Genomic DNA, 26,140 nt, shown 5'->3' with positions numbered 1-26,140 from the left:
CTTTGTGAATCTGGTAATAAGTTCCACAGCTAGCTAGGTAACGCCACGATTTCAGGCCGTAGGTAGAGTTATTGACCTTTGTCTGCCAGTTAGAATTTCATTTCCCTTCATATCCTATTTAGCCCCGATCAGCGGCTGCCGGCTGGTAGATCGGACCTGTAGTTAGTGTTTCTAAAATCTTATACCTTTTTGTGCTTTTAGGAGCATAATTGTTAGCTTTAAAATAATATCATAAACACTCTTGTTCTTTGGCCATTTCAAAATAATAGCTTTAAAAACTGTACAAATTATTTTTGCGAGTCTTGGACTTGTCAAAGAATGTAAGCCTTCCCGTATGGGGCGCCGTTTGTAAATTTATTATCTAGACCGAATTTATGCCATTTTCCCCTTATTTATAAATAATTGGAAATGCCACAAAATTTGTTTATAAATAAGACACAAGAACTTGTCCGTTGATATGTAAATAATTATTTTAGGTACGTCCTGATTTATAAATAATCTTTTACCATAGAGTTATTATATATAAATAACAAACTAAACAACTTCAATTATTTATAAATCAGGTCATCTCTAAAATAGTTATTTACATATCATAAAGTTTGTAAATCCCATTATTTATAAATAAATTACTTCGCCGGGAGTGTAAATTCATTGTTTAGAAATAATAAATTTCACCTCGCCGAGTGTAAATTTATTATTTATAAATAATGAACTTTACTGAGTGTGTAAATTCATTATTTAGAAATAATGAATTTCACCTCACCGACTGTAAATTTACTATTTATAAATAATGAACTTCTCTGAGTGTGTAAATTCATTATTTAGAAATTCATTATTTAGAGATAATGAAGTTTTATCTCGCCGAGGGTAAATTTATTACTTAGAAATAATGAACTTCACTGAGTATGTAAATTCATTATTTAGAAATAATGAAAGTATGAATGGCTGACCCAGCGTCTCTTGCCCGATCGATTTCGGAGGTTGTTTCTCGCGCCATAAGTGAGACAGTAAATGCTGCCCTTGCTCAGGTAGGTATGCAGCCTGAAATTCAGCAGTGACAGATCCAGGGGAGGCTTCCCCCCCCCCCCCTTATTTTGAATAATTGTGTTTAAGCGAGAATCACGCTTCAAATATCTATTGTGTAGTTCTTATTCACTCAACAATTCGGCTGCATGAAGAAAATGCAGAGCTTTTAAAATCGGGAAATCGAATAATGTATTTACTTGCTCAGATAATTCTTTGTAGCCTGCGAACAGGCTCGCGTTGGAGCACAAACGCGCTCGGCGTAGCTGAGAGCGATAAATCGACGGGCGAAGCCGCAAGAGGAGAAAGTCACTTTCTTGGCGCTTCTTTCCCGCCGATCGCTATTCCTCTTCGTCACTCGTGCGTTTGACTCAAACGTGAGCCTGCTCGCAGGTTAAATTCTTTGTGACCTTTGTGACCTTTGGACGGATAGCTGTGTGACACACTTTGTTTGGCTCGATCAAGTCACGGCTAAGCATGTCTATTCCAGGCAAGTCCAAAGATCGTACACGTGGAAAGCTAAATTAATTGAATAGACCTTTTTCGACTGGGCGGTTTGTTGCCCCATTTCAGACCATGTGATGATACTCTTGAGAATTCTTCCTTTCAAATTTTCAAATAGTTGCGCGTATATGAAAAAATAATTTTTAGATGAATAAAAGAACAATTCTCTAGAGAATATCACGTGGTCTGTAATGGAACAACAAACCGCCCAAGCGAAAAAGGTCTATTTCAATAGAAATCAGACCTTTCACTTAACACGCCAAGCGATTTTTATTTTCTTTATGCAGCAGTTTCTTTTCTTAAAATTTACCTGTTACCTCGGCCTTTGAGTAGTTGTTCCTGTTGCAGTGTGAGCTGCCGAATTGTTGAGTGAATAAGAACGACATAATAGATATTTGAAGCGTGGGGTGGGGGGGAACGGGTCCCCGGGCCCCTCACCCAGATCCGCCACTGCTGAATTTCAGGCTGCATACCTACCTGAGCAAGGGCAGCATTAACTGTCTCACTTATGGCGCGAGAAACAACCTCCGAAATCGATCGGGCAAGAGGCGCTGGGTCAGCCATTCATACTTTCATTATTTCTAAATAATGAATTTACATACTCAGTGAAGTTCATTATTTAGAAGTAATAAATTTACACTCGGCGAGATGAAACTTCATTATTTGTAAATAGTGAATTTACACACACGGTTAAATTCATTATTTCTAAATAATAAATTTACACTCGGCGAGGTGAAACTTCATTATTTCTAAATAATGAATTTACACACTCAGTGAAGTTCATTATTTATAAATAATAAATTTACACTCGGCGAGGTGACATTTAATATTTCTAAATAATGAATTTACACACGCAGTGAAGTTCATTACTTATAAATAATAAATTTACACTCGGCGAGGTGAAATTCATTATTTCTAAATAATGAATTTACACACTTAGTGAAGTTCATTATCTATAAATAATTAATTTACACTCCCGGCGAAGTAATTTATTTACAAATAATGGGATTTACAAACTTTATGATATGTAAATAACTATTTTAGAGATGACCTGATTTATAAATAATTGAAGTTGTTTAGTCTGTTATTTATATATAATAACTCTATGGTAAAAGATTATTTACAAATCAGGACGTACCTAAAATAATTATTTACATATCAACGGACAAGTTCTTGTGTCTTACTTATAAACAAATTTTGTGGCATTTCCAATTATTTATAAATAAGGGGGAAATGGCATAAATTCGGTCTAAATAATAAATTTACAAACGGCGCCCCATATTCCCAGGTGTGCCACACTACCTTCGAGCGAGTGCACTTTACAATTTATGCCTTAGCCTCCCCTCCCTTGGTACAGTAATATTTGCTCTTTGTCTCGCTGAGCCGTCTGGTTTTCTGGGAAACTGATTCACACTCGATTGTCAAACATTTCAAATAACATGTTTCTGCGTTCACGCGAATCTCTAACCCGAGAAATCGTGCAAAAGTTTGAATCTGTAAAGGAAAGTGAGGCGACAGCGAGAAAGAAGAGGAGATGGTGCGAAAGCTTAGAGGAAAACATACAGGAAATGTTCCCGACTCGACAACTCGTTCTGGTGGGTTCGTCAACAAACGGCTTTGCCATCGAAGGATCTGATGTGGACATGACGCTTATAAGAACAGAAAGAATGACGCATTATGGATTTATGGACAGTGGGGTTCAAGTTCTCAGGCGAATTCGGGATGCACTGAGGAGAAGATTGTTTATTGACACAGAGGTAATTTCAACCATTTGCGCTTAACTGACTATAAGATTAAATGGCCGCATGTTTATAATCAGAGGTAACTGTTGTAATGTATAACTAAGCAATTAACACCGTTTATCTCATTCATTGTAAACTTCGATTTCCTGAGTAACTATGTTTATACCTTGGCCATGTATGAAACACTGGTTGAGCCGAGTTTGGAAATATGCTGCAGTTGGAGAATTGTGGTCAGTCATAAATTGACCACAATGGAAGTGTCATGTTGAGACACATTTCAGATACCGTGATGAAAGAAAATTATTTCAAATGTTTTGCTGCGAATGCTTTCGTTTGTCGACTATCCAAGAACGTATGTACAATCTACTCATTCCAATCACGCCATTTTGGAATCGTCCATTACATTAGTACAAATGACACATTTGTCGGATTGGTGACAGTTGCGATAAATTATGAATAAAATTTACGCTTGACTAGGAAGGAAAACAGGCCGTGGAAGCAGAGAGTGTGACTGTGAAAAGTTCCACTTTGTCGTAGGCAGCAGGCTCAATCCGCACACTAACACGAAACAATTTAACATAATCAGTGATATAAAAAGGAGTGGCGCGACTATTTAATACCGAGATCATTATCCTAGCAGTCAATTTCTTTTGTTGTTAACCTCCTTCCCATTACTTGCGCTTTACAAGCATACAAAGAAAAGCTAAAGAGTCGCCAAATGTACCTGACTGTGCCGTGGACTGTGAAAATGCCTTATTTCAGCTTTTTAATCTGTGAGTTCAGCGTATCGTACTACTCTTTTTTTACTTCCGCATTCGCAATATTAATTCAGTGTTGCGTGACGAAGCGCAAAGCGTTGCGTGCCGGCAAGTCAGTAACTTTATTTGCGTGCTAAGTACATCTAGCGCAGTAAACGGGTACAGTGGGGGCACAGGTTAAGGTTTTGTTCAACACGGACTATACTGCTATCGTGTATTTCGACGCTATGGATACCCTGATAACGAGCAGCTTGATAAGGAAAGCGTTCTGTTGTATTTGTCATTTCAGCTGATCGATGGTGCAGTTGTTCCTATATTGAAACTCAATGACCGGAGTGAAAGACTAGAGGGAGATATCAGTGTTGACATCCAGAATTCTATATTCAACACGTACTTGCAGAAGTGTTATGGTGAAATGGACCCCAGGGTCACTCCCCTAGTAGTGATCGTGAAGTACTGGGCCAAAATGTCGGGAATCACTGGTGCGCATGACCACAAGCTATCGGGTCAGTGACGTATAGATGTAGCTCTTTATTTACATTAAATAGTCTTTGGAGCCATACTTTGTAATTAGCTAGCCAGGTTTCGACACTGACTTTCACAAGGGGGAACTATCACAAAAACGTGACTTCCGAAAGTCAAAACCCAAAAGATATATTTTCTCTGATGGAAACCTTAAAAATAACGGTTATTTTGGTAACAAATTACTATGGAATGCACTGAAGCTATAAAAGGAGTGATATATTAGGTCACACATGCTCAAGGTTGTGATAGTCATATATCAAACACGAGAGACCCTAACACAGGACCCTAAATAGCTAATCCTAACAAGTATAATTACACTTCAAAAGTCGAGAAGAGAGCTAAAATAATCCATACAACGAAATATTTTTGGCGAACTTCGAGGCGTTTGGAAATGTAGAAAAATACTTTCTCAAGTCGGTTTGATGACTGTGATATATCTTGTCAATCAAGATTAAAACATTTAACTACACAGAAAAAGGAGAAATAAAATACTAAAGTTTTTACTTATACGATCAGACTGATCCAAAAACTGTCACGGTAATGATTCCCTTTGTTGAAACTTGATGAGCCTTTGCTAAAGCTCTGAGAACATTGCTTAATATTTCTTTCTCTTGATTTAGGTTTCGCCATCGTACTGTTGGTTATTTATTACTTACAGAGAGGTTGCAGTCCACCTGTCCTTCCATCTTTACAAAGTTCCAGCCCAACCCACTTCAGCACATCGACCAGTGCCAGCGCTACCGCAGATAAGCTGACCAGCGGTTCCCTTCCATCAGTCGTTACTTCATATACGTCATCTAATACGGATTCCCTTGGAAGCCTTTTTGTCGGTTTTTTTAATTTTTACACCGACTTTGATTGGTATAAAGTGTTATCGGTTCGTCTGGCCGGCACCAAAACTGTGCCCTATGATAAAAAGTGGACCCGCCCTAAAATTCGCATCGAAGACCCGTTCGATGGGAAAAATGTCACACGCGCTGTGTACAAAGATGAACAGTTCTGGGCTATAAAACAGGCTTTCAAAACAGCCAAACAAAGGCTAGCGTATGTGCATTGTCGTTTAGCTGAGATTCTTTAACGCTATGAACTTGGTAAACGTACTGTTAAACTCTGGAACAGTACAACATTATGGCTCTTTTCAGGCCATAAATATTGGATGTGTAAAGACTTTATAGGAACAAAGAGCGGTGTCTTTTCGTCATGTTCGTGCCGTTCTGTAACTGTTTGAAGCTTGGATCTCATGATCATAAAATTACTTTACTTTGTTTTCTTTTATTATTTCTCCCATCCATTATACTTTTTTCATAGAAGCGTTTTTTTGTGTGGTGTTGTTAACTTCACCTCTTCCAATGTAAACTAATATAACTTGCACACTAGTTTACATGGGCCACTAAGTAATACATTTATTAACGAAGCAGAGAAAGGCTAGTTTTTCAGTTTTTATTCTGAACACACAAAAAACTAATCCATACACAAAGAATTATTAAAGTTAACACCACATGCCACACTACTTTTAAGTAGTTAGAATTACAATAAAATACAATAAAATTATGATAAAATACAATCCAGGCAATAAAAACATGCCAGTTGGCTTTTTGCCTTATCTACTTCTTATGTATTTAGCTAGTATAATCAGAAAGAAAGACTGGAAAAAGACTACTAAACTGGAGAAAAAAGAGCTTAGGAACTGAGAACAGTACCTAAATAACGACATCGAAAGAAAGATGATAAATGAAATATTAACGTGCGACTGCCCAGTTGTTCAGAAATGAATCTAACCATGAAATTGTCTTCGGCGTTTGCCATGAAAGTAACCAAAAAGCAGCAAAAGTAAAAAGCACCCTTTGTCAAACAGAAAACGTGATCTCCATTATAAAATCTGCGGTTTACTGGAAGACGGACTGGATAGGGGTGCTGGAATCTCAGCTGTCGGTTAAATTTTTTGGCTATTATTAGTCAGCTTTCGGTAAAAATTTCAGCAATTCTTCATAAGTCTTCGTCAACGACATATATCCACCACGAACGGAACACCAAAATACTTAAATTCTATCGAAATTAAAACTGGCATTGTTGTAAATTTCGAGCTTATTCCATCTCTTGTTTCAAGTCGTGAAAGTTAAAATTCAAATAGTACCATCAAGTGATAAATGTCAGATAAAATATATAAAATATATGTGTAACCTTTATTTGCCCCCGGCAGTATTTACAGCACAAAGGCTAGTGGGGCCGAGCAAACAATTGAAACAAATAATTCAAAATGAACATAACATTGTTAAGAATCCCAACAGGCCGGAGGCAAACCAGTTGGCTATTTACAAGCGTGGCCAGGGATTTTTTGAACTCAGGGCTACCGTGAAACAGATTCAGGTAGTGGTCTGCTGAGCCGAACTCGAACCTGGGACCACTGGATTACGAGTCCGAAGTGCCGACCAGTCGGCCACGCTGCCTCCATAAATTCATTTCAGATACGTTTCAACGAAGTAAAAGGATGCATGCAGCAGCATGCAGCCATTGTAACGCTTGCCAGTAATGCAAAAGCGGCCTAATCAACTGGTACCACTCGTACAACTAATGATTCAGCTGTATTTCATCAAAGACACGTTTTCGGCCGCCCAATTGCACCTGCGATAGAACGTTTTCGATGTATTACAGTCAAACCAAGTGAAGCGTACCCCTCAAGATTACATTAATAAATTGATTATTTGAATATTGAACCCGCTAATCGTTTCAAGAATGCAATAATGAATTGATTATTTGAATATTGAAGTCGCTAGTCATTAATTTCAAAAATCAAAATTAAATTGATTTTTTTGAACATTAAACCCATTAGCCGTATTCTTGGACCGATTAATGGGTTCACTTTTCCGATAATCAATTAATCTTGAGTGGTACGCCTCACTTAGTTCGACTGTATTTCATTTCGTCGACTTGAATTTCAAAACTCTCGACTCGGTCACGACATCTAGCGGTAAATAACCTCTTTATTTACCGAAGGTAGCACCTAATATAGTGCACAACACTAATAAACTTGTGGCTCTTAATCTACGATACGACATACTAACATATGTCTATAACATTAAAATTGATATACTCATGATAAAACTATGAAATACTAAATTACGCCTATATACTTTGAATTAAAATGACATACATGAATCTGTTTAGGATTATATTATTAATCAACAGATATTCTGCACATCTCGATCGATCAACCTATATTTTTTATTCCCTTCGATCTATTTTACAAATTTCGACTTAACGTACTATTATATAATTTTGTACAGGGTTAAAACTTGGCAGTCGCACGGCCGCCAGTGGCGATTGAACAGAGCCCAGGGCCACTAAGAATTGAGGTTTGATCGCCCGAAGGGCGACTACGATTTGAGAAGTACGCAAAGGATAACAATAAAGATGAAATAAAATGCTCTTTCCTTGGAGTATCTTTCTTTTCTTTCAGTTCTTTCCTGAACTCTAAGTTCATCAATCTGTAGTAAAAGTTAGTTCTAAAGTGCAAAATTCAAAGCCGTTCGTGATCGAGTTTTTAGATCACTCCGATATGTAGACGCCATTTTGATTTTATTGACACGTGACTCCAGACTTACCCAGAGGTCTGTGCGGTACATTTGGAAACACGAATATCGGCAAACTGCTCGAGTTTGGAATACAAAATGTGGAAATACCTCTCTGGATGTGAACAGCCGCCGCCGAAAAAAGCCAAAAGCAAGGACGATGTTCTGGAGAGTAACCGACTGTACGAGAAAAGCCAAAGACAGGGAAGGCCATGGTTAGTGTTCGAAGATAACTTAATGTTTTGCAAAGTGTGCAAAGAGGCAACAGCTGCAGACGCGACAGTTGGTCACAAGAATAGTTTTGTTTCCGGAAATGCCCAGTTAAAAGTGGAGTCCATTAAGCTTCATGAGGATTCTCGGAATCATAAATCAGCGAGAGAATTCGTTGACAGACTTATCAATAAATACCTATAAATGTAACTGCAGTGCACATAAGTGACATAATAGACACTTAAAAGAAATAAATTGTGTTCATTTAAACAATAACTCAGTGTATATTAATAATTAATCCATTTTGGGGGGCAGAAGTTAAAAGCCATGGGTCATTTATTCAAGTAAAAATGGTTTAAAAATGTTTTGTATGTTAGTCGAGGAAATTTGAGGGCCACTTCATTTTGGCCTGGGCCACTAAGAGTTCAGGGATACTGGCCCTAGTGGCGACCAAGCACTGAAGTTAATTTTTAGCCCTGTTTGTAACATTTCTTTTTACAATCCATATGTTTTCTTCGGCAACGGAACAAAATGGAGAAGGCTAAGTCAGTATGGGTTGCGAGGGAAAACGCAAGTTTATACGGAGGTCAGTGTTCGGGAAATAATCAAACATACAAAATTAAGGACGTTCGCGCAAAAATGTTCCATTCGATAGATTGTTTAAAATTTTTACTGCAGTCAGATACTGAGTTACTTGTGTCACAAATGCAAACAACATTGGAGGTCACCGACTTCGTTTCAGATATAAAACGTGTGGAAAACGACCCTGATTTTGAAAAATTGGCGCACATAATTCAGCATGGTCTACAGGGTTTACAGTTAAAAATATCGAAGGTGAGTCAACGGAGACAAATGTTGCCAACGTTTTCACAAAACTTAACCCTTCAAGAGGTATTTAAAACCGTCGCACAGATAAACGAAGATAAAAAGAACGGAATTCGATGGTGCGTTTCGCAAAAAATTCAAACTTCTAATCGATAGATCTTCATCATTTTTTAGGCCATCTGCCCTATCATTGTTCATTTTATTACTTAGCGCGCGCTCGATGCATGACGTGGCATGTGAATTTACTTGCACATGAGCGTGCGCGCGTACAAAACGTAAGAGATTTCCCCCAAACTAAGCTCGATAGCGAAATAAATGTATCTTCTCTCTTAAACGAGCACGGTGACCCCCACTTTTTATTTCGTAATTTCAATGAGAACAATATCCTCAATAACTGAGAAAAAAATTATCAGAAATCTATATATGGCTACTTTTTTGGCAAATGAAATAAATACTACAGAGAGAGACATAACGGGCTCAACAGCGCATGTCCAAATTATGTTTCCTTCAAAGGATAAAAAAATGCTGGATATTTGAAGACATCTTTTCTGGGACGTAGATAAATAAACAATCAGAGGAAGTCAAACTCTGTGTCATATAAAACGCTGCATTGAAAAATAATGGAGCTTATTTGTTGCGCACGAAGATTACCAAAAGTCACCTTAATAACTATATTTGTCAGCATTATGGCGTGAAAACAAGCAGGGTGACCCTCTCTTTTTATTACGTTTTTAATATCTCCTTGTGCTGTGAAAACAGCATACCAAGTTTCATCGGAAATCTATAGCGGGTTCTTTTACTAGGGAATCACCTTAAGGGCCCCTCACCAATTCTTGGATATCGCCGGTTGCAGCATGATATTTGCTTAATTAAATTTGCTTCTCTACAAATTAACAGATCAACAGGGTTTTGCCAGTTCTTTGTAATTAACTACAGTGAAAGCTTAGTCACGGCGAAGAAGACAAAAAATGTTCCTCTTACTTTCTCTTACTGTCAGCGATGTTGGCGCCATACTAACCGATCCTTGAACCACAAGAACAGCAAGATGTATTTCCATACACATCACTTACTAATTTCGTAGCTCCACAAAAGCAAGATATCCGGAATTGTATGTTTTTCGACTCTTTGGATGTTTTTCCTGATCCAACACCGACTATCCGCGGAGAATAAACCGTCTTCATCCTATCCGATCTTTTGAATGCTAGACGACAACCAGCTCTTGGGGATTCAGTGAACCCCTCTGGGACCTTCCGCAAAGAATTGAAATACTTCACCATATCGAATGACTCTCTCGGGGTAAGGACCTCACTGTCAAGTACAACATCAGCAAATTCCTTTTCTTTCATCACAGGGAAACGAATTGCCTTTACGATCCGTTCTCCGAGGATCCTTCTTTTCACAGGACCTTCTGCAGCTAGCCCTTTCTTTTTACATTCCTTTGAAGCCCAGCAATCGACAGCTTTGAATAATTCCACCTCCTTCACATTCAACGATTCTCTCTCGACCAATTCTTCCACAACTGATTTTTCAATTGTCATGAAGCCATCCGATTTCACAGCTTCTTCTGTCTCCTTATCGATCACTTCCCAGCAATGATCCTCCAAATCTTTCTCTTCGTATTTCTGTGCGTCTGGTAACACATGCAACACGTTTGACGCATCCAGGTTTTCACAAAGGAACTCTGTGCACTTGTCAGCGAGGGAAGGAAGCATGTATTTCTTGGCCAAATACAGCACTTGCATGACATTGTCTGCGTTCAAGTTCACTTCATCGCTGTAAATGAAACGAAACATCTCCAACAGGCTTTGATGATCGCAATCAGAGATATCGATTGGATCTTTCTTCTCGGCCAAATCACCGTAAAACATGGCATAAAATACTGGGCTACTGATCGCCAACAAGAACTTGTGAGCTGGAATCTTCTTCGTACCTTCACTTCCGCCTTCAGCGTCTCGAACGAGAAATTTCACATCGCTCAAGAGCTCGTTGTTAAACATAAACTTACATCTTTCTCTGATTGCACATCTAGCTGTCGAACTCCAATAACCTTCACTGGACACATCGAGAGACATCCTTGGACTGTTAAGTTTGGGTTTGATAAAACTTGCGATCGATTCTCTGCTATGATTCCATCGAGATGAAACTTTCCTTTCGACGGTGTTACGCTAACGTCACGCATGCAAAACGACTCCACATCGCGGGCTCAATTTCGTATCCATATCCCCTTCACCCCATTTGACCGAGCGAGTGCAAGGTCCAGTTGGGTAGATATTTTAATTTTCGGGCAGAAATTGCGAAAACTACTGTTTCTACATTTGCTTTTCTTCACTGTTCTGTAATTTAAGGTGGAGATTGGAAGATTTAGTCTAAGGTCCTAGTGTGAAAACAACACGGAAAAGCAAGTCTGTTCCTCAAACAAGTAAATTGGCACTAGGAGAACAGATTTGTGAAACTGTATATATACAAACGTCTGCTTTACTTAATTAAACGGTGCTGTGTCCCTGAAGCCTTAAAATCCCTGGAAATTTTACCCATACGTCTGGCAACATTTTATCGAGAGCACCGGTGGATGCCAGGCTAACGTCTTAGCGGTTAGCCGTAAATGTGTTGCTACTTTAGCGATCCCTTTTACACCTATCAGATTTCTCCATACTGGTTAACGACATAATTTTTCTTGGGTCTGTTAAGACGATTTTGGTAATTTTAGTAAAATTAGTCTCCATATTTCACCTAGGTCATTAGTTCCCGATTACCTCTCTCGGTAGGTTTTGTAGCATGAAGCGATCTGTTCAAAGTACTAGTATCACTTCCCCCTTGGAATTTATATCCATCTGCTTATCCATCTTTAGTATAATTTCCAGAGCTAAATATAAGAAATGGACATTGTGATTGGTCAAAAAGCTCATCATCTGACGCTATATCCACCGCACTAGGGGCTTGGTTACTAAGCTCGGAACCTTTGACCATCTCGGCAATCAAGTAAACATGGCGGACAGTTGGTGAATGAAATTTTCATCTGTTCGAAAGACATCACTCCAAGTCCAGGATATTTGAAAAGATGGAGAATTTATCAAATTGACTGCTGTCGCCCTTGGACCCACAATCTTTTCAAGAACTCGCATTCAAGGCATTTATGAATCGTAAACGCAGTGGCTACATTGATCGCCAGCAGGTCAGCGGGAGCGATTGACCGAAATTTATTTTTCTTCAAACTAGAGCTACTCATTTTAGACGATGATGACAACTGTGAATGAAGTGAACAACGATAAAACAACGGTACTGGATGAATTTATTTTTCGTGGTGTTTCGCGCGTTCGTGTTACTGCCGAACTCGATGAGTAAATTGATTTACAATCGATGTACATGCAGGCTTATTATCAAAACTACGCCTGCATACGTGTACGCACACGAACTGCGTCTGTGTTTTTATGTTTTAGTCCGTTATTTTGAAGTCTTTGATTTTCACCTCTAAAAATTATGCTAAAACAATTATTTGCCTCAGGCTCAATGAACATTGATGGATATTCACCTCGACTTCGTCTCGGTGGAATATTCACCAATGTTCACTTCGCCTTCGGCGAATAATTGTTAAATACACCGAAGAGGAGAGAGGTACTGTGAGTTCAGTGTAGTGACAAGGAACACAGTACAAGGAAATTGATCAGGAAATAAATATAAATCCCAAAATATCGAATAAACTTAGGCTAAGGATAGGTTAGACTACGCTAACCATGAAGAATGATCAGTCTTAATCTCTCCTACTGATTGTCTATTATTGACTGTGTGTAGTGTCATATATCCTCTCTAGGTGGTCAGTTTTTCAGTTGACCTGAGTTGCTAACTTTTAGGGGAAATACAATGTTGATGAACCATTTTTGGGACTGTTTTGCGATACCTAGTTCAACCTCGATAGTCAGGAAGATCCGTATGTTTGCTACCTTTAGGTCGGAGTTGTAAGTTGAAAACGCATCGCATCTGATCATGATGAGATAAATTTTTCTGCTTACTGCCGGAGTAAGAACAGACAGCATTCGCAGGGCACCTATGTTCACTTCAAATCTGTCAATATCCGTTCTGACCAATTGGTGTATGAAAATTATATGGACCTGCACTACAGTGTTACCCTTTAGTAACCCGGCAGGGAGGGGGAACTCCCGACATACTATGAAAAGGCTGGGGATGCTCGTTGTCTCGCTTAGCGGTATAAATCAAGGATTCTGTTACCACTTACAGTGTTGAGGACGAAACGCCACTAACCGTAGCTGTCAGAACATCTTTTAGAGTGCACTCGAAATAATCAAGAAAACAAGCTCTTATTTCCATTTTTAGGCTCAACTTTTGCTGGTCTCTCGATTCCCGTCTATTAACGGGAGTTCCTTTCTTGAACAGAGGTATCAGGGCCTATACCGTTTCAAGGTGGCTCAAGTACTGTTTTTCCTGGACTCAGTAGCGCGCGCTACGACTGACTGCCAGACGTCAGTATTAGTCGCGCGTGCGAGGACGCAAGTAACCCTAAGAAAAAACGAAAACATACAACTTCAGCACTTGAAAGGCGTTAAATCACCTTGGTGTACGTAACGATAGTTTCAAAATCCCTTCAAACATGTGTTTATAAGCCTGGGGCCAAAGAAATGTGATAAAAAGGTCCACAAACAACCTGTAAAGGAGCTCTAATTAGTAGTATAGGACGCTTGTATGACCGGTAACCAATCAGGAGCCGAGAAAGACAATAGGCTATTGTTTGGAGAACAATGGACGCTATTGTTTTCCAAATCCAAGATGGCGCTATATATTTTCAGCCAATCAGGAGCCGAATTAAGAACAATGGATGCTATTGTAATAGTAGTAGTAATAGTAATAGTAATAGTAATAGCTAGTAGTAGTAGACGCTCATATGAGTGGTAACCAATCAGGAGTCGAATTAAGAACAATGGATGCTATTGTTTTCCAAATCCAAGATGGCCGCCACAAATTTCAGCCAATCAGGAGCCGAATTAAGAATTCAAGATGGCGGCGCCCACGAAAGTCGGCCATGTTGGAAAACAGCCCACCGGCCTCGACGGAGGACTGGGATCGGTCTCACGGATTTCCATGGCGACACAAATCACGCCAGGGTCACGCAAAAAAATGTCATGCAACTTCAAACTCGATACTTACAGTGTATACCACCACCACATTCACCTCCACCGCCGCATCCACCATATTCACCACATCCACCACCACAGCCACATCCACCACCTACACCACCACCACCACCATATCCCACCACCACCACCACCATATGCACCATCACAACCACCACATTCACCACCACCACCTCCTATACCACCACCACATTCACCACCACCGCCGCATCCACCATATTCACCACATCCACCACCACAGCCACATTCACCACCTACACCACCACCACCACCACCACCACCTACACCACCACCACATCCCACCACCACCACCATCACCTACACCACCACCACCACATTTACCACCACCATATCCACATCCACCACCACCTACACCACCACCACCACATCCACCACCACCTACACCACCACCACCACATCCACCACCACCTACACCACCACCACCACATCCACCACCACACCACCACCACATCCACCACCACCTACACCACCACCACCGCCACCACTACCACATTCACCACCACCACCACATCCCACCACCACCACAGCCACCATATTCACCACCACCGCCACATCCACCACCTACACCACCACCACATTCACCATCACCACCACCACCGCCACCGCCATCGCCCCACCGCCGCCACCTCCTCCTCTTCCACCTCCTCAACTCCTCCTCCTCCTCCTCTCCCACCTTTTCATCCTCTTCCTCCTCAAGTCCTTTGTTTTCCCTTTCTTCCAGGATCGTAACGATCAACTAAATCATTAATAATTATTTGCCAAGAATAAGGAACGGATCAGGCAAAGACTTCATGACCAAAAGCAAAGAAAACTAGGGCAGAATATCGTTCGTTTTGGGGCCAGGGACCAAGAGTCTGAGTAACTGGAAACGAGTTTAGTTCCCAACACTTTGTAACCGGTCAAGACTTTAAGAGTTAAAATTATAATCAATTCTTTCTTTTGAGTTACTATTCAATAAACGTTGTAAAGACTCAGACTCTGTTTTGCTTATAACAATTTAATGACATTACTGTGCGATATAACCCCTTATCCCCCCGTCTTCTCATTGATTCTTGACCACGTGTACCCCCCATCCCCTATCCTCCCATTGGTTGTTAACCACGCGACATTGTTTATTGTTTTGTGAATACCCGTTTATAAGTCAATCGGTCTTGATAGAATTCATTTTACTTGTGACAACGTTCAGCACACGTCTTCTTTTCTAAGCGTGACATTCTTTCCTGTCTTCGTGGCTATGGAGTTGAGCGATTGCTAGTTGTGTGACGCTTTGAAAGAAAGGACTATATTTGATGTAAGTGATTTATATTGGCGCTATTGGAAACCCGCTTAGACAACTATAATTGTTGAATTAGGAGCGATTTGCAGTGTTTGTAAATGAAGTTAAATCTTTACTTCAAGCGCGAAACGTTTGTTTGAAATTCCTTTGATTTTATTCTCAAGGGTTAAGATACAGTCTATCATGATTTCAGCTTCTAAACATGTGCTTTTCGGTTTTAATTTATTCCATGTTTCATCTCTGACGAATTATGTTAATTCTTCAGTGGTCGCCCAAAATGCCTTTTGTTTGTTCAAGATTCCTTTGAATGATGCTTTTCTCAAGGGAACAGTCGAGATCAAGGAGTTTAGATTTTATTGCAAACTGCCATTAGCAATTCATTTTCACTTGAAGCATTTCAATTGTATTTTTTTTCTTCTCACCTTTTAGCCTATAATTTTTGTCTTCGCTTATTATTCGCTACTCGTCTAGGATTGCATTCACGCTAGATCAAATTATTTCTGTTCCATTTTTTGATAGTGTTATCTTATTTGAGACACAATGACCAGCTTTCTGTAATTTTAGCGCAAACGTTTTGGACATTAAAGTTCATTTGAAACATTGTGCGATGACGATGGAAACCGGTCTTTTTACTCGATCAACCTGGCAATGACGTCATATCTTTTAATGTTAGCCAAAAAGTGTTGATATTAAAGTTCGCGACATTTGACATTGTATGATGTTTGGTTTTTAAATACCGGACCTCTGTCGTTTAGGACCACAGGACACTGTAAGTATCGAGTTTGAAGTTGCATGACATTTTTTTGCGTGACCCTGGCGTGATTTGTGTCGCCATGGAAATCCGTGAGACCGATCCCAGTCCTCCGTCGAGGCTGGTGGGCTATTTTCCAACATGGCCGACTTTCGTGGGCGCCGCCATCTTGAATTCTTAATTCGGCTCCTGATTGGCTGAAATTTGTGACGGCCATCTTGGATTTGGAAAACAATAGCATCCACTGTTCTTAATTCGACTCCTGATTGGTTACCGCTCATATGAGCGTCTATTAATACTAGCTATTACTATTACTATTACTATTACTATTACTATTACTATTACTATTACTATTACTATTACTATTACTACTACTATTACAATAGCATCCATTGTTCTTAATTCGGCTCCTGATTGGCTGAAAATATATAGCGCCATCTTGGATTTGGAAAACAATAGCGTCCATTGTTCTCCAAACAATAGCCTATTGTCTTTCTCGGCTCCTGATTGGTTACTAGTCATATAAGCGTCCTATACTACTCTAATTTACCCTTTCTTCGCACGCGATATATGGCATCACACGAGCACGCGTTTAAATAAAGTGCATGCGCAATTCAATTCCCTTCCCTTCGAAAATCTACCGTACAACCAATGATGAAATTTTCACTGTGATTTGCAGAGATGAATCACGTTCAGAGCCATAACTTTTAAAAAAATCTGTAAGACAAATTTGGAGCTATTTTTGATATCAAATTTTCTTAGTTTGCGAAAGATCTGTCTCACATATTTTTGTTTTACTTTGCATGAATGTTGAATTAGAGCCAATTTCTAATTCCTGAAATTTTGAGGAAGGGTCATAAGGGTAGATTTCGAGGAAAACATCATTTAATCTACCAGTGCCTAGTCTCACCCTAGGTACTCGGTCGTTTATTTTGGCCATTTCTTGACGTTTAAATTAGCTTAAATTGTTCAAGTCTCACATAGAATTGTACAAGACTTAAGCAAATAGTCACAAGAGAAAGGAAAACCATCTGGAACTTTTTTCAAAAAGAGTAACTGACATTTTTTAGGGGTCAAGTAAAGCTTGAACGGCGCCCGGATTAGTCTCCTTTTCTCCTTTCGGAGTTTAATTCAATTTTTCCGACTAGCATCCCCGATCTTTTCGTATGGGAGTCCCCCACCCACCCCAGCGGGTTTAATGAGTTTGCTATCTTCCACATAAGTATACCACCTGGAAATTTGCACGATTTGAGCTTCTCGTCTTTTAATTTTTTCTGTTACTGTTTCGCAAAAATCTCTATAAGGGGAACAGGGATGGTACAGCTGAGGGAGAGCGTTCGCCTTCCGAAAATACATCCCAGATTCGAATCCGGCCCAGTGTCATATGTGTCTTGATTAGGAGTCCATGGTTGAGTACGTTTGTTGTCGGTTTTCGCCTTCCTCCGAGGGTTTTCCTCCAGATACTAAGGTTATCCACTCTCCTTAAAAACCAACATCTCCAAATTCTAATTCGACCTGGATAGAGGACCACCATGATATTTCGCTTCCTCTCTAAATATTAAAATTTAGTTATTAATCATTAATTAATTACGATCTATTTATCAATGTTTGATGAATATTATTACTTTGTAAGAAATAACAACATTCACAGAGTATCTAAGATGACCGCAAACCCTGCATTCCAAATTAAATCTGTTCTGATCTGATCTGGTCTATGAAAATTAAAGGGGTATGCAATGTTAGTTTTGTGCTTACTGGAGTTAATTCGACATATTTGAGCTACTCGTTTTTCAGTTTTTTTTCTGCAAAAAGGTTAGCCGTGAACTGTGATATGATTTCATTTCATTGCAGTAAAATATATGATGAATCCATATCTAACCGCGAAGTAAAGGATAATTTTGATTGGTTGAACTAGTCCTTGACACCCACAACTAGTCCTTGAAACTTCAAAAATCTCGACTCGGTCACGACATCTAGTAAATAAATAAACTCTTTATTTATCGAGGGTAACACCTAATAGTATACAACACTAATAAAATTGGACCCCACTGGCAACTTCAGTACAGAATTAAAATTTTTCATAATGTCGAGTGACTTTTTCCTTGTGAGAATATCCCACTAGTCAAGGACAACGTAACATTGAAGAATTCTTTTTCTTCCATCACAGCCCGAGGGAAACGAATTGCTTTAACGATCCGTTCTGCACGGATCTCTCTCTTCCCATAACCATTTGCGTTTAGGCCTTGCCTTTTACATTGCATTGTAGCCCAGCAATCGACAGCTTTGAATAGTTAGTATGTTGGTAACGTACATACGTCGATCAGCGAGAATCGGTTTGAAAGCATCACAACCTCTACAAGAGGGGATTTGGATGTTTAGTCTAAGATAAGCGAGTAATGTCAAACACGGAAAATAAGATTGTTTTCAGGGCAAACAATAAAGTTCTAACTAGAACAAAACTTTTGGAAAATTGTAGGCAAGTACCTGCTTTAGGTAATTAGAAGCGCTGTGTGTCTGCAGACAGAAAATAATTGGACATTCTCACCCTTAACTCTGACCGCGATACTTTATTGACGGATCGCCAAGCTAACAGCTTGGCAGTTTCGCGGCATATCAGACTTTGTGTTTAATTTTTGGACAATGGCACACCGTTTATGGGCATTGTTTATTGTTTGCAGCTTGAAAGGCGCTATTGTTTCTAGAACAAAGAACCGACTCTCAGCCAATTTCCGAGCGCGAGATTCAAAATCTTCGCTGACGACCAGATGCTGACAATATCACCCTTCTCGTGGTGGGGTAGGGGAAATGTCGCTCAGTACAGCGACATTTTTCCGGGGTACGGAAGGGAAAATTTGTTACATGAAGCGCGGGCTGTAGAAGTTATTTCTTTCTTGTTGCAAACCGGCGAACGCCAACGTTCAGAAACGCACGCTTAAATTGCCAGGGTGTGTATTTTAAAATACAAATGAAAAAGCGAAAAATAAACTGCAAGTAAAACCCAGTCATCGGCAAAGAAAAGTGAAGCGAAGAAATAAGCCTTTTTTTCTGGTCTGTTTAATGCTCTGCAATAGGCCAGCCGCTAGTAAGCCAAACACGCTGCGTGGAAAGTAGCCTACTTGCAGCGACGAACTGCCGTAGTTTCCGCCACTATCAATTATGTTCGAAATATCAGTAAACTCTTGGGAGGGTTAAATTGTCATGATAAAATTATTGAATGTCTTTAAGTATAAGAAAACAAAAGCGCCTTTCGTGTTATTCAAAAACACAATTGCGCTATTAGTGCTGTTACTCCCCCAATTCAAACTAATCGATTTTTACTCTTTCCAAACATATTAAAGTTTATAATTAGTCAATCTAAGAAATGGTGACAGGATTCTTGGGGAATTTAGTTACCAAACACTTTCATTGCATTAGTTCCACTAAAGTATTCATAACTTGAACGCTTTCGTGGCTAGTTGTGTATTGTTTTATCGTCTTTGTCTCTTAATCGTCAACAAACCATTAATTGACAAAAACTTTACTTTCCATGTAGAAGCGCGTGCCGCTAACCATTGTCAGGTCTTGTGCACAACATGAATAAAGTTCTAATGAAGACCTCTATTCAGCTTGTTCTCCGAATTGGTTATTTAAAAAAGTTACCGGCGTATAACATGTTTTGAGTGCAGCTGAGCGTCTTTGAAATTCGCGCTTAGTTGACACCATTGTTTTCTTGTTGTCATGAATGGTCATTGAGTTCTAGTTATTCTAATGAGGTAAATGGTTATAGAGACGCGTGCTTGACAACAATCATTTCGCTATTGTCACTTGACAACAACCATTTCGCTCGTGTTTAGATCGTCGAAAAAAAAGTTTTCTAGGCAATGTTTTCCAAGTTTAAGATAGAGAAGGCGCCAAACGTGAACATCAGGAAAAGAATTGCAAAACGTTTTGGAGAAACTGAACATTAAGAATGTTATGGAAGCTGTGGGTACCGAAGATGCAGAGGGCATAGATGATTTGTGGAATGTAAGTTGCTTGCAAGCACAAGCTCTATCCACCTTTTGCTATTGACTTCTTTGGAATTAAGCTGCAAATATCAGGCATCAGTTTTATTGAACAATTCCCCAACTATCCAAAAACACTTTGGAGAAAAGGCAGAAAATTTTTATTTTTCTGTCAAGTGGCAGCCCTTTTTTAGTACAGACAATTAATAATGATGTTTAATTGTTATCTGCATTTGCTTTTTGTTGTAGGGTTTTAAGACTTTGATGCGGGCACTGCAGGTTCAAGAAAATGATCCTGACTACCTTCAGCCTCAGAGCTTTAAGAAACATGTGCGGGAGTGGGGAAAGCTCTTTCTTGAAATTTACTATGATGACGACATCACCCCCTACATTCACAGTACGTCAACAAAAATTATTCTCTTAACAAATGTCTTTCTGGATGGAAGTAATGATGATGAAATTAAATAATAATTTCACAATGCATCTAGTTTTTATTATTAGCAGATAGATAGGCCTGAAAGTGATTGTACTTATATAAGTAGGTAGCTTCTAAGTGAAACTTTGTGGTATAAAAATAAATTTAGTATTTTTTTTTTCAGCATTTGTATATCATGTACCACAGTTTCTGGAGATGCATGGTACTTTGATGCAGTTTAATTGCCAGCCTGTGGAAAAAAAGAACCATTGGCAATCCCAGGCATTCCATCGTGGATCACAAAAAGGAGGAAAAAACTCAAAATACACAGTTCAGGTAGGCAAAGCATTTAACGTTATCTACCTGTAACAAAATTCTTGGTTTGTAAATATAAATTTCGACATTTTTTCCATAAAAGAGTCTCTTGATGTCCTCCTACTCTAAAAAAATTGCTATCTATTGATACTATAAATGTTTGCGATAGGATTAATCGTTGTAGAATTCATCTTGTAATTTCAAAATACTTGCATGATTACTCCCTGAATTTTACTTGACTCAGTATTATAACCATCACAAATTACAAGGGATAAATAACTTATAAGCTGCTACATTTTTAAATCAAAACAATAAGTGTTGTCTTTTCTTAAAGGTCATGGAACAAGAAAACAGGATGATGTTTGCCCGATGCCACAACCTCAAAAGAAAACGGAGAAGTTACGTGAAGTCGAAAGTGCCTGCCAGTCCAGACAGCTCAGATGAAGAAGAAAACTTCGTCGCTCGCAAGAGATTTGGCGCGGAAGGAAGTCCACCGAACAACTCTTTAAAGGTCTCGGCATCCATCGGCATGGTAACGGACGCACGTCTCACGATGCTGGTTGTTGGTGGTTTCTTCATGTTCAGCTTCTCTGCAACTAACACAGCCAAGGTCTGCAGCAAGCCTGGAGTTCCTTGGTGGCGTGTCCTAAAGACTTGTTTTAGGCGCTCGTTTGTATCGGCTTCATCCACCCAGCTATCGTTCTTCTTTCCATAGCCACGCCAGCGAACAAGATACTGAACACGACCGTGAGCGTCCGTGCGCTTATCGAGCACTTTCGACACTTCATAAAACTTACTCATTTTCCTTAGCTCTTCTCTCAATCAGGGATTGTCTAAAGTGATTATGGCTTGCGTTTACGAGGCTATTTATGCAAGTATCATTGATAAAATTTATGAGCTTTTCAACTGCAGAACAATACCCCAAATTAGTGAATGGCCCGCCTTCGTTTATATTTGAGCGGCGTCGCGTGGGCAGAAACAAATCGGCGACAAACATGAGCGCGCGCGAGGTAGGGAGTCGTCACGAAAAAAGGAATAAGGAATAAAAAAACAACGGTTTGCCCAAGCAATTCCAAACAAGTCACACTATTTTTTTTTCGCTCACCTAATGCGACAATAAAGATTTTTGTTTGAGAATTTTTGGCTAACCGGAGAATAAAATTACTGAAACGGAAAAAGGTGCGAAAATCGCACCTTTTGTCTTGTCTTCAACAACGATATTTAATTGCTTCAATAGGCCAAAAAACAAAAATAGAGCGTTGTGTATTCACTGTATTTTTTTTCTTTTCTCTTCTGAGTTTTGAGTTTCTGAGTTTTCTGAGACCAAAAAAGAAAAATCGAGCGGTGATGATAAAGATTTTTGTTTCAGAATTTTTGGCCAACCGGAGAAAAAAATCACTGAAACGGAAAAAGGTGCGAAATCGCACGTTTTGTTTTGCCTTCAACAACGATGTTTACTTGCTTCAATAGACCAGAAAACAAAAATCAAGCGGTGTGTCTTCACTGTATTGTTTTTTTCTTTTCTGAGTTTTTTTTAGCAGTCGAGCAATCAATGAGCGAACAGCGAAATCATTTAAACGTGGAAAGGTGCAAAAGGTAAACTTTTCTTCTTGCCGATCGACAACAGTTCTGTTTTCGTTTATGGTTTTCGTAGATCCATGCGCAATTGGTTAAATAACTATTAAGCCATGCACGAAGTAAATTTAAAGAGAAACCGTTCTCATCGCTTCCAGCTACTGACCGCCGCTTGCTTGCTAAAACACGGATAATACAAGCTATATTCTAAGTATCAATTATTTTAATTAACGACTTAAATAAAAGTAAAGTTCAGTTAGGCTGAGCTAGTAAGGCCGAAACATGCGCGCGTGGTATTACAAAAGTTTAGTCAAAGCTGTTGACGTGCTCTTGAAATTTACTGACCCACCCCCGAATGGTTTGTCTTTGTTTTCCCAAGTAGGTTACCCTTAGGGAAAATATGTCATCAGTGACAATTTGCCGACTAAATCCGATATGACCCGAGTATAATTTCGTGAAACCGGACGAAAAATCCCTAAGGAACAGACAACAAAAGGCTCATTGTCTTAAAAAAATTAAACATAAACAATAGGCAATCAGTTTGTTGCCCTGTTGGTACATTTGAATGATTAGCAGAGAAGTTGTGCTTGTTTTAAGAAAGGACTTCAAAGAAAGTACTGCCTAAGTGGATATCAAGTGTCACTGAGAGATATTTGCCAAGAAAGGTATTCATAATGCACCTCTGCATCAAAAAATTAATAGTTTGTCAAAAAAAATCCTGCTTTGTGGTCAATAAAAATACCCATCAACAGCACGCTTTTTTATGCCCAGAACCCTGGAAATCGCATTTCCGAGCTTTCAGATTTCATATTTTTCGGGGGGAGCATGCCTCCAGACCCCCCTAGGGAAAAGGGGCCTTACGGCCCCTTTAATTTGGTGATCACAGCCGCCTATTACACCTTCAGTGGCCGCTTATAACTAATGTCATTGAAACCCCTGGTATGGAAGCGAAGGAAGAGGCAAGTTTATACAGAGGTCATTGTTCGGGAAATAATCAAACATGTAAAATTAAGGACGTTCGCCAAAAATATTCCATTCGATAGATCTTTTAAGTTTTTAATGCAGTCAGATAATGAGTTACTTGTGTCAGAAATACAAACAAAATTGGAGGTCCCCGACTTCGTTTCACATATAAAACGTGTGGAAAACGACCCTGATTGTGAAAAATTGGCGCACGTAATTCAGCATGGTCTACGGGTTTACAGGTATGGGTTATTGACCAAGTGTGAGGTCAAGATGGCTGGATATTGGCCAAGTTCTTTTTTTGCGTGTTTATGGACCGAGACGGAGTCGAGGTCCATAAACTTGCAAAAAAAGAACGAGGTCAATATCCAGCTATCTTGACCGAACAAGCTTGGTTAATAAAGGATATATTATATGGCTTTCGGGACATTTTTTGCGGGGCATGGCGGGTAGTCCCGAGCGGGCAAGATAGTTTCATCTCGTCAGCTCGGGTAGCCAATCACAGCGCAGGATTTGATTCATCTTGCCCGCTCACGGAGCTAGCGATATAATAATTAAAAATATCGAAGGTGAGTCAACGGAGACAAATGTTACCAACGTTTTCACAAATCTTAACCCTTCAAGAGGCATTTGAAACCGTCGCACAGATAAACGAAGAGCTAAAAAAACGAAATTCGATGGTGCGTTTCGCAAACAAATCAAACTTCTAATCGATAGATCTTCATTATTTTTTAGCCACCTGCCCTATTATTGTTCATTTTATTACTTGGCGCGCGCTCGATGCATGACGTAGCATGTGAATTTATTTGCGCGCGCAGTAGGGATGCGCAGAAATAATTAGCGTGAACGTCCCATTCTCCGACCACGTGACGAAAAGAAACGGAGGCTCTGGGGACAAGAATGGAACGTCCTTAAGGGCGCCTCACCAATTCTTGGATATCGCAGGTTGCAGCATGATATTTGCTTCATTAAATTTGCTTCTTTACAGATTTACAGATCAACAGGGTTTGCCAGTTCTTTGTAATTAACTACAGTGAAAGTTTAGTCACGACGAAGAAGACGAAAAATGTTCCTCTTACTTTCTCTTACTCTCAGCGATGTTGGCGCCACACTAACCGATCGCTGCGCCACAAGAAAAGCAAAATCTATGAAACCCATCTTTTATGAAAGTCGTACCTCCGCAAGGGCAAGATACCCTGGATTGTCTCTTTTTCGGCTCTTTGGGTATTTTTCCTAATCCAAAAGTGACTACACGGGGAGGAAGAATAGCCGTCGCCCCAGCCGCTCTTAGGGATGTTCGACGACAACCAGCTCGGGTGGATTCAGAGAACCCCTCTGGGACCTTCAGCAGAGAATTAAAATACTTCACCATATCGAATGACTCTCTTGGTGTAAGGACCTCACTGTCAAGTACAACATCAGCAAATTCCTTTTCTTTCATCACAGGGAAACGAATTGCCTTAACGATCCGTTCTCCGAGGATCCTTCTTTTCACAGGACCTTCTTCTGCTAGGCCTTGCTTTTTACATTCCTTTGAAGCCCAGCAATCGACAGCTTTGAATAATTCCACCTCCTTCACATTCAACGATTCTCTCTCGACCAATTCTTCCAGAACTGACTTTTCAATTGTCATGAAGCCATCCGATTTCACAGCTTCTTCCGTCTCCTTATCGATCACTTCCCAGCAATGATCCTCCAAATCTTTCTCTTCGTACTTCTGTGCGTCTGGCAACACATGGAACACGTTTGACGCATCCAGGTTTTCACCAAGGAACTCTGTGCACTTGTCAGCGAGGGAAGGAAGCATGTATTTCTTGGCCAAATACAGCACTTGCATGACATTGTCTGCGTTCAAGTTCACTTCATCGCTGTACATGAAACGAAACATCTCCAACAGGCTTTGATGATCGCAATCAGAAATATCGATTGAATCTTTCTTCTCGGCCAATTCACCGTAAAACATGGCATAAAATACTGGGCTACTGATCGCCAACAAGAACTTGTGAGCTGGAATCTTCTTCATACTTTCACTTCCGCCTTCAGCGTCTCGAACGACAAATTTCACATCGCTCAAGAGCTTGTTGTTAAACATAAACTTACATCTTTCTCTGATTGTACATCTAGCTGTCGAACTCCAATAATCTTCACTGAACACATCGAGAGACATCCTTGGGCTGTTAAGTTTGAGTTTGATAAAACTTGCGATCGATTCTCTGCTAAGATTCCACCGAGATGAAACTTTCCTTTCGACGGTAATACGTTAACGTCACGCATGCAAAACGACTCCACATCGCGGGCTCAATTTTGTATCCATATCCCCTCCACCCCATTTGACCGAGCAAGTGCGCGGTCCAGTTGGGTAGATATTTTTCGGGCAGAAATTGCGAAAACCACTGTTTCTACATTTGCTTTTCTTTACTGTTCTGTAATTTAAGATGGAGATTTGAAGATTTAGTCTAAGGTCCTAGACTGAAAACAACACGGAAAAACAAGTCTGTTCTCAAACATGTAAACTGTCACTAGGACAACAGATTTGTGAAA

The 26,140-nt window shown here is 39.7% G+C and overlaps 4 protein-coding genes across 4 annotated transcripts; 2 read left to right on the top strand and 2 right to left on the bottom strand.

Annotated features, from left to right (window-relative positions):
* The first annotated feature begins 2,899 nt into the window (after positions 1-2,899).
* On the top strand, positions 2,900-6,155 carry LOC110060073 (poly(A) RNA polymerase GLD2-like). Its single transcript, XM_020766828.2, has 3 exons — positions 2,900-3,284; positions 4,317-4,533; positions 5,173-6,155. Exons 1-3 carry the CDS (start codon positions 2,967-2,969, stop codon positions 5,628-5,630), a joined length of 993 nt encoding a protein of 330 aa, XP_020622487.1. The 5' UTR covers positions 2,900-2,966; the 3' UTR covers positions 5,631-6,155.
* Positions 5,979-11,321, bottom strand: LOC149117208 (BTB/POZ domain-containing protein 6-like). The gene has a single exon (XM_089282864.1). The coding sequence runs from the start codon at positions 11,226-11,228 to the stop codon at positions 10,170-10,172; it is 1,059 nt and encodes a 352-aa protein (XP_089138990.1). The 5' UTR covers positions 11,229-11,321; the 3' UTR covers positions 5,979-10,169.
* Positions 11,322-20,253: 8,932 nt separating this feature from the next.
* On the top strand, positions 20,254-22,198 carry LOC149117207 (uncharacterized). The gene is made up of 4 exons (XM_089282866.1): positions 20,254-20,353; positions 20,581-20,728; positions 20,931-21,082; positions 21,396-22,198. Exons 1-4 carry the CDS (start codon positions 20,303-20,305, stop codon positions 21,774-21,776), a joined length of 732 nt encoding a protein of 243 aa, XP_089138992.1. The 5' UTR covers positions 20,254-20,302; the 3' UTR covers positions 21,777-22,198.
* Positions 22,199-22,358: 160 nt separating this feature from the next.
* LOC149117206 (BTB/POZ domain-containing protein 6-like) lies at positions 22,359-25,855 on the bottom strand. Its single transcript, XM_089282867.1, has one exon. The coding sequence runs from the start codon at positions 25,764-25,766 to the stop codon at positions 24,711-24,713; it is 1,056 nt and encodes a 351-aa protein (XP_089138993.1). The 5' UTR covers positions 25,767-25,855; the 3' UTR covers positions 22,359-24,710.
* Positions 25,856-26,140: the final 285 nt, after the last annotated feature.

This window comes from Orbicella faveolata, unplaced genomic scaffold (genome assembly GCF_042242905.1).
Source record: "Orbicella faveolata isolate gen_17 unplaced genomic scaffold, um_ofav_v1 contig_12, whole genome shotgun sequence".
NCBI classification, from domain to species: domain Eukaryota; kingdom Metazoa; phylum Cnidaria; class Anthozoa; order Scleractinia; family Merulinidae; genus Orbicella; species Orbicella faveolata.
This window is presented reverse-complemented; position numbering and strand designations above follow the sequence as displayed.